This window comes from Gadus morhua, chromosome 11, assembly GCF_902167405.1.
Source record: "Gadus morhua chromosome 11, gadMor3.0, whole genome shotgun sequence".
NCBI lineage: Eukaryota > Metazoa > Chordata > Actinopteri > Gadiformes > Gadidae > Gadus > Gadus morhua.
Window position 1 is genome coordinate 22991145 of NC_044058.1, and position 9979 is coordinate 23001123.

The 9979-nt window shown below is 38.5% G+C and overlaps 1 protein-coding gene across 1 annotated transcript; it reads right to left on the reverse strand.

Moving 5' to 3' along the window:
- Positions 1–306: 306 nt before the first annotated feature.
- Positions 307–3079, reverse strand: LOC115554107 (BEN domain-containing protein 6-like). Its single transcript, XM_030370726.1, has 7 exons — positions 2907–3079; positions 2417–2580; positions 1963–2046; positions 1639–1712; positions 1038–1257; positions 661–844; positions 307–425 (listed from the first exon to the last, which is right to left on the reverse strand). Exons 1-7 carry the CDS (start codon positions 3076–3078, stop codon positions 307–309), a joined length of 1017 nt encoding a protein of 338 aa, XP_030226586.1. The 5' UTR covers position 3079.
- Positions 3080–9979: the final 6900 nt, after the last annotated feature.

The window sequence follows — 9979 nt, forward strand, 5'->3', positions numbered from 1 at the left end:
GTACATTTACTATGGTAATTACCATGGTACCTTACCATGATACCTTAAATTTGACCAAAGTTTACCATAGTAAATGTATCATAGTAAGTGTGCCATACCATTGTACAAGGAGTGGTAGCTGTCAGGTTGGCTCTGTATCATATGCTTGGCAACAGCATCATAGAACTTAGATAATCTGAAAATTAAAACAAAACAATACCATATTTTCCTGCACGACTTTGGTTATGTATAAGCTAGGCTTTACGTAAAAAACACAAATGCTTAGATACAATGAATCGTTTTATTTAATTATCTCCATACATAGCATTAAGTCCGGTCAGACTTCTCTTTACGCCGCAGAATTTTGGCTGCATTCGACAATTTTTCCCTCATGAAGCGCCTGATGTCAGCTTCCGCTGCCTCGGGGAAGACCTTGCGTGCTTCAGCTGTGCATAAAAAAACAAAGATTCAGTAACACTGCCCCTTGTAGACATTGACAACTGAATGCAAGGATTAATTAACACAACCATTTTGGTGGTTCATGTATTTATATATACTAGTCACAGATCACATGCGAGAGTACCACCAACACAAATAGCATGTTTGGGATATCAATGTTACTACAGATAAAATATGTCATAAGGTTAGCGAAAATAGGTAAGAAAGGCAATTGCTAATTACCAATAATTTCCATGACATGGTCACGAGGCAGTGCCGCCTTGACGTTGGCTGCCTTCGTTGAGGATAACCCCGACACGCTGTGTGTCGCCATATATTCCGTTGAGTAAATCCCGTGCATGAGGTCATTCACAAATTTTTGTGCCGAGGTCCGTGAAGATCTCGATTTCACAGATTGAGAGATGATCTGAAAAAAAAGTCTCCATGATTTGGTTTCCTTCCCAACATATGACCATTTATGGAACAATGACAAGATTATGTCAACACATAGTAGATACACTTATATATAAGTGTATGGATACAATACAAGTCCTGCAGCTAGGAGATGAGTATTATTATTCATAAACATAGCCACACAAGAAAAAAAGTTAAATACGTACCACAGAATCATTTGAGGCAGATTCATCTTCATTGGTTACATCCAATGGTGTTGATGGTTTGGCCGTATTGGCCGCAATAGGCGGTTGACACCTTCGTGCCTGCTCCACTGAGGGCGCTGCCGATCTCACCAGCATCTCTGCTCTTATGCCCAGAATCTCTTGTCTGATGCCTCTCATTTCATTCACCATTGCCTGCATTTGTCGTACTGCTTCAGCACATCTGCATACGTAAATTAATGTTGCATTATTTACTTATTTCGTGATGATATACAATAAATCTGTTACCCTTGCTAATATCCATGTCTGGTTGGTCAAATAACCATTCAATCAAATTCCATGCACTTGACAATCATGATAAAAACTGGATGTATCCAGCCCCATATGAAGGAAACCCATACTACTGATATATGTGCTATGGTATGAACCAGATTAGACCACAATAATTAGTTCCTTTTCTGAGACAAAATTACTTAAATTATTATGGTAATGCATATATTATGTTTGTAGCATTCAAGGAGTCACCCTACATTAAATAATAGATATTTCAGTAGGTGCATGGCATCAAGTAACCTTTAATTAGCAAGTCCTAATTTCCATTTACCTTTTGCCACAAGGAGTCTCAGTTGAGCCAGATGGGGTCTCAGTTGCAGTTATGGCAGAGTTGTCAATATCCAACTGAAAGATATGAATTTCATTTGCAAAAGCCCAGTTAAAACTAAGTGATTGAAAATGTTTGCAATAAATAAAACAGGTTTTCATGAACCATATCTCAAGAAATATTGATATATGTATATGCCTCTGAGAATAAATGATCTACAATAAACAGTTATTCATGTATTTATACATAGGACCACTTGTATGTTAATTCCAAATGTTTACCATATTCCCTCAGAATAGCTTCAGCCTAACATATGAGAAATCTCACTTGTGCATTTTTGTACTTCTGCAAAATACTTTTGCTGGCATTTTGTGCAGTTGATGCCTGCTTGCGTTTTGACTTGGTCTTCGGCTGCAATAAAAAAAAGTAATTAACATATATAATAGCCATTATTGCATATGCACCAGCATTTAAATTGCTTCTTATAAGATTGTTATTAAGATAAAGGATACCAAAACACTGATATAAAGGATAGATAAATAAGCTTATATCAGAAGTAATGATAAGATATAAGATAACTATGAGACTATTTGACCATTTTGTTCAGATTAGTTAAAAAAAAAAAAATTGGTCGACAATTATTAAAGCTATATACTTTTAATAATATTTGGAATATTAAATCAACATACTAAATTGTATATTAAATGAGAATGAACTACAATACATATTTAAAAATGTTAATTAAAATCTGCATAAGAAGATTCCATGGATACCTCATTACCTCGGCCACATGCTCATCATTTCCATCCTCAGATGGCTCCACGTTCTTTGAATTTGGAATTTTTCGCCTTTGGCCTTTTCCACATTTAGATGTAGGTGTGACTGCCACATCCAGAAGGCCTAACTCCGCTTTCTTCCTCACTTCGACCAGTTCTCTCCTATCCTCTATTAAATCGGGATTAAATAGAAAGAACATCAGATAATGCTAGTCGTATGCATAGAAGTCATAATTAACTTCCATTTAATAAAGTTGCAACAAGCTTAGCTGCATGAGAACTAGATCTAGGCGATAGGCCTAGTAGATGCATATATATATATATATGCATGCATAGGTGTAAATTATTTACGGAAATTACTGCACGAGCACACTGCAGTAAATTAATAGATAGGCCTACATCTAACTGATATAATTAAGTAGGCCTATATATGGTACTGTTATAAGTTACTATAGGTCCAAATAGAACATGATTTTATGTAATTGTCAGTCTTACCTCCGGTTGCCATTATTTTGGCCGAACAAAGTTTAACTTTTCCATTTCGTTCCCTCCATCGCACGACATATTCTTGTGCTTCATTCTGCTCGTCAAATTCTCCCTCAATCCAGGAGAGCTCACCAATGTCGACAGAAAAATCATCAAAGGCAAACACAGCCAACATTACCATCGTGTTAAAGGTTGGGTAGGTGATTCGCTTTTTTGGCCATTTTTGCAAAATTACTTGAAATCCTTATCTTAACCCGCTTACAGCCACTGAGTTAGAAGTACTGACATGAAAATTAAACAAGTCAATCATCTGTGGAACGGGCAGGGCTCAAAAAACTCCAGCCAATCATTTCCATTGCCACCGAGTTGCATTGGACAGTAAGTACGTCAATCAAACGGTCGTACTGCACTCCCCCTCCCCCGCGCCCCGCGCGCGACCCCTTCGTGCAGTACTCGTGACCCAGAGCTCGTGACCCAGAGCAAGCTCCTGTTTGTTGTTATCCTGCGGTAGCTACTGGAACTAGTTAATCCACAATTGGACCTAGCAGTAGAAGACAATTTCCATGGCAGACAAGACGCCACCATCCCCACCACCACCACCACCACCAGCAAAGAGAAGGAAAACTCTTTTTCAGAGAGTAATTGATAATAAAAACGCTGAAAGAGAAAAACTGAAATCAAGAATAATCCTAGGCGCTGCTTTCGAACGTTGGCGGCAACTGAAGGACGAGAAGGGTCTAAAAACCGATGCTTGTGTGGCAGTTGACCTAGTTTCAAAGTTTATACCGTTTATACTCGGTAATACCGGTGTGGAGACGAGTGTATTACTCGGTGTGAAAATGTCCACACCGTGGCAACCCTAGTGAAAACCAGGACAATTATATGAAACAAACATACATTTTCTAAAAATAGATTTATGTGACCGTTTAATGTTTATAACATCTGGTGCAACCATAGCAGCGAGAACGTATTCTCAGCAGGGGGTGCTGGGAAAAAAATAACTCAGCCTGCACTAGACTGGCAACTCATTACATTGATAAAAAAGATGTATAGCAGCGCAGCTCAATTACACCAGTGCATGCGCGCACAGTTGAAAATCGATCGTTCACATCCAGCTGCTCACAGAACAAGTTTAGCGCACCACCGCTACCCTCACAATTTTTCACATAACCTTTTTTCAGCACTAGGTCATATGAGCATTAAATAAATGCTGCGTCTCAAAATGCCTTGGACAGCAGCGAGGATGACTCGCTTTGCCACGGGCCGAAACAGTGCGGAGCGACCACAGCCAGAGCGAACACAGCGGGGAAGAGGAGTGTCAGGAATAGTCTTTGGCGTACACATCAGTACGGCCTATTTGCACTACTGTTTAGTGGCTTTGCAGTGTTTTATTCGATGCCTTTTTATTTTCGTATATTATTTCAATGAATACAATTTTTTTATTCATAAAAACCGGATCTGGTCTTCAAATCTTTTTTCCAAATATAGGTCGTCTTACAATGGGGTTTGTGTTTATATTCGGACCAATACGGTACAGCGGGCGCTCACATGACGTTAAGCATTTCCTGGTGTATAATGTGACGCTTCAGAACCTAAAATCCCGTTTCTCCCCGTTGACACGACAACACATAACCGGCGTTTTCAGAAATCTCCACTTTGGCCGGAGTTTTTAGAAATGATCGTTTTCTGTGATAAGACAGGGCCTCGGACAGGGGGTGTTGCAGCACCCCCAGCACCCCTACTTCCCGCGGTACTGGGTGCAACTTACAGCTGAATGTAGGGCCATGTTGTTAAACGAAAACCTACGATAGCCTGGCTCGCTCTCGCGCATCTCTGTTGGCGCTCGTGCATGATTGCGCGTCCAGGTACTTGGAATGGGTGGAGTCAGAGTCAGCGTTGAAGGAGAGGGGGTAGGACCATTTGAGTTGTGTATTTTCAAAATCTGCTGGCGTTTCGCAAATCACCTACCCAACCTTTAATATTGATAGTTCTTCAAGTCAGACTACTTCGAACCGCGACCTAGTGCTCCGCTGCGAAAGGCCGCCACAATATTTAAAAAGCTCCACTCCGGATAAGCGCGGTAGGTCCTAAAACTCGGAATCACACGTGATAATTAGCGGTCTAACAGGATCATGCAAAAATGAATATGCAATTTGCAAACTGACTACACTCAATAGCTCTGTGAGTAATGGTCCAAGCGCGAAAAATCAGCATTTGATATTCAATATTCCGCATTGTACCAGATTTCATCGCACATGCGCACACCTGCGACCGGAAACTGGAGTGCGGTCCAGAACGAGGATTGCCTCAAGTTGATTGAGAAGAAAGAGCAATGGCGACCTACCTGTAGTTGTTTTTAAGAGTGGGATCGAGAAATGGATCGTGGGAGAAAGATTCCGCCATCTTATAAGCGATATTTATCTGAAGAATCACAAGATATTCCTCGGACTACCGAGTTATATCGAAAGCTTCCGAAGTCGGCGAGGACGGAACCGACGTCATCGTCATCATCAGATTCTGAAGATGAACACTGTTACATGAGATTTAATATATTTTACAGTGTAAGTAATAAACCTTGTAAGTAAAATCTTCCATGTGATACTTAAATAACTTAGTTAAAGAAAAACGTATTCAAATCTAAACATTCTGGATACAATTAGTCATTTTATGATCTGAAATTGATGAAATTCCATTTTTATGAATGTTCATTTTACATATCTTAATGTTCAGTCTGTATATTCTTTGTTTAATATTGATGCAATATAGTGATTTTTATTCATCAATGGTGCATTGGGTCAATTTATAATTGGCTGAATTGAACTGCATGGTGTTGAATTATTTGTTTGTAGTCTTATCCAAAGTCTGTCAATTGCTTATATATTATTATGAGTTGTCTCCGACGCAAAACCAATTTGTCGTCTATGACGGTGATATCAATGTCAATGTGTCAAAGTTCCTTGTTCAGGTTGAGAACACTGGACGTTTGATGGTGTGCACCTCAAGGGAAGTGAAGGCCAAGTGTACTCTTGCGGAACATGCTAACCGTGTTCCCGTTGTAAAAATGCCTGCATTTGAAAGGGACTAAAAATAAGTTTCTTTGTGATAATCTACACTGCTCATTCGTTCATATATAGCTATTCTATAGAGAGTTTTCGGTCAAATTGACAAAACTTTATGTTAGTAAACTTCAGAGTAAGTTTTTAACTCATGTTGCTTATTTTATTAACATATGATTCAACAAATGGTGTGTACAGGAGTAAACGGTTTAACATTTAAAATGTCATTTCTATTATGGATTGTGTTTTGTTCCTACCGTGCCAAATGTTTGCTTCCACTACATTGCAATTTGCAAAAGTGTAAAAGAGAATTTCTAATGAGGAATGTGAAGCCAAACGTATTGTGCACGACTATTTTATAATCATGTCCTTCATATGACTTGTCTGTTAAAGTACACTGATTTTAATCGTACATGAAGCATACATAAGTGGATGATATGTTGGTATCTATAAGTTATCACACATAAACGTTGATGCTGTTTAAATAAATACATCAATGATCAATTGTACATCTTCATAAAATGTGATTTGCTGTGTCTCCAAAAGTATATTCATTTTTGACAGAAAATAAATCATTTATAATTGGATATGCTTGTGTCTTGATGTTATTACACATGTACCGTTGTGCTGTTTAAGAAAATACATTCATAGTAAAAGTTCCATGTAACATGATATTGTGCATTATGAAAGGTACAAGGGATAGAGAAGGGGGCCCAGGACAATAGAGGACTTTGTAGTGGCGAGGGGTACTGACTTTGGCAGGGACTCTTGATGGGCTAGTTTAATTTTGACAAACATTCTACATCATGCGTGATGTAATATCAGCACTTATATCGACTTTCTGACATATAGATCTAGATCTTCAGATTGCTTTATTCAAGAAACTCTTGGTTTCGTTATCTATTTTGTAAAGTAGATCCACGCAGATTATTTCCAAGTGAAGTGTATTCCCTTCGATGTAACATGTTATACACAAAATGGTGTCGAAACTGGCAGCATCCGATTTGTTTTGAATATTTAACATTTCCAACATACCATATGGCATACTGTGGTACATTAAGCCTAAGCTTAAGCCTAAGCCATGGTACTTAGCGATGTACCATGCTTTACCATGGAACATTATACTCATGTACCATGGTACACGATGGCATCGAGCAATGTACCATGATATACCATGATACAGTAAGTTATGTACCATGGTATACCAGGGTACTAAGTTATGTACCATGGTATGTACCATGGTATGTACCATGGTATACCATGGTAAAATTTCACATGGGTGGTACCACCCTAATGTCGAACTAAGTAATGGTGCCGCAATAATTTTTTGGGGGGCGGGGGGGATTCGGAAAGATGAGTTTCAGTATAGTGACACATTTTATTCAATGAATTGTAGGGTGGCCGGCCCTGACTAATTTGGCGCCCTAGGCAAGATTTTTGCTGGCGCCCCCTACCCCTTTTGATCGCACAGTTAATTCGACTACCAATGTTCATAAACTCAGAGAAGCTACAAAGCTTTGTCTTTGAGACTCTTTGATTTTAGAAAATTAAACACACAAAACTTATTAAAAAACCAAGTAACGAGCAATGAATCATAAATACAATGTGGTATGCCCAAAATACTGCAGACGTTAGAACCTTTAATAATTAAACACTTTGCAGTAAAAAAAAAGTCTTGCAAAACAAGTGACAATGAATCACTCATACAATAAGGTATGCACAAAATACTGCAAAGAAATGCATGATGTTTACTAAAGGCATTCATAAGCAAAATAATAGGTTCAGATTCAAATTATTGTGAATACAATTAAATGTAGTATGGTTTATCTAGTTTGGTTCTAACCAGAGAATAAACAAGCACTCAACTGAAGTGTAAAAAAAATACAATAAAGTTTTAGGGCTGTGCAGAGGTAGACGGGACGGCAGAACCTGATGCTGTGTCTCTGGGAGTGGCACTGAAATATTTTAAAAGTGCATCTGAAGAGAGAAGAGAAGTATATGTGACGACTGCATGTTACATTTTAATAAAATAACAGATGCTTGGTGTGCTATACATGAGACTAATAATGAAAATGTGATGGGATTCATTCAAGTTTATTGTCATTGCAATGCAATTCAGTCTAACCACAGTGCAAAAACCAGTAAAGTGCAGTGAAATGAATATATATGTACTGTATATATAGCCTATGAATGATATGTGAAAGCTAAGGTATGAAATGTTAACAGTAATACACTTTAACTGCACTTTAACACTGATGTAAACTTTAACAAACATAAACTGTGACACATAAAACCAAATGCACCCCATTACATATTATAAAATATTCAGGTATCATACTCAGAGAAGAAATTTCACATATATTAGTGCTCCATGTGCAAAATTGCTCAAGAGAATGCATTTGCTCTAATCTGGGACAGTGTGTGCCCTAATCTGGGACAGTCATTATGGGGGATAAAAAAGACAATATCACCTTAATTTAAATGTATCTGCTCATGAATATTCACGTCAAATGTACATACCCATGCTTTGTGATACCAATTACTACAATACATTCATATATATATATATATATATATAAATTATTTATGCGTGCTTGTGATTGATGCGTGAGTGACTAAAAGCATTTGTCATGGCTAGCTTGTCTAGCTAGCTTGATTTTAGTGTGACTAAAAGCTAGTGCTTTAACATAGCTAGTCCACTAAACTAGATTAACTGTTCCATCAAGACTGGGTTCTGAACCTATGTACTAATTGTAGAGTTAGGTAGTTGTAACTCGGAAATAAGTGAGGAGAGTGGTTTCCAGCGTGGGCTCTTGAAGCATAACTTTATTCAACTGCTTGTTTACAACCTCCCCCGCCTAACCACCAGGGGACGACATCACATCCTGTGTCCAATAAATCCATTAGCACTACACTAATAAACCCTGAATTTAATGCACATTACACATTTAAATGCTTATTTTCACAATTAACATGAATGTCCCAGATTAGGCAAATCATGCTGTCCCACATTCGGAAACACCTTTCCAAATGTGGGACAGCTAAAGATTGATAGAAAAAACACATTTTCATAATTTCTTTGCCTAATTTGCAGCATAATTATGTCATAAACACAATCTGCTATCAAATATGATTTTGTTTTTGTTTATTACAAATTTATAACCTTGGAATACATTTTCTCTAAAACCTATGTCACTGACCTTTTCGGGACTTCACACTGTGCAGTTACGGTTTGACTGTAGCCCCTCCCCTATCTTTATAACCAAAATCGTGAAAGCATGTGATTTCAATCATAGGGCATCCCTGCTTGCATTTGACAACCATATTGATCATTTGCATGTTTCAGAATAAGAGATAAAAGCTCTAGACCTTAGTTGTCCAGCATTAGGCAGTGTCCCACATTAGGGCAACTCACCCTCGATAGAATCACCTGGTCTACTGTCATTTAATAGACATCTGAAAGATTATGTCAAGGTTTTAAAATGAATTAGTATCTGGTCATGTTATAAGTTAGAACACAGCTGGAAATCGTGGATTTTCTGATAAAGACTAGCTAGCCTCTTTGACAGACGAAACAGCAGAAATGTTAGGTGCACTGCTGCGGCATTTTGGGTTTTGTGAAACAGGAGACGCCCACCCACGCATCAGAGGTATGAGATTCCTGCAGGAAGGTTGCGCTCGAGTTCAAAAGCCCATTTGAGCTTATGCATTAGTTACACCACCCATCCTCTCATTGCTTGTGTAAAAAAAACGGAAGAATATTAGATTTGAGGACAAAACGATAGGGTGGGCTAAGGCAAGTTTTGGGTGGGCTTGAGCCCACCCAAAAAAGGTCTCGCTTCGCCACTGCTTTACACAAAACAAAAGTATTCCTGCAAGGCCATGGACAGTGGCAAACAGTGGAGGGAACGTCAGCAGCACTGCAATGTTACTTTTAGCGTTTATTTACGTGTATTCATTATAGCACAAGGTTCCTGACGAGATTCCCGACGAGACCCCCGACCCCCGTTGGTTTTAACGCGAAAG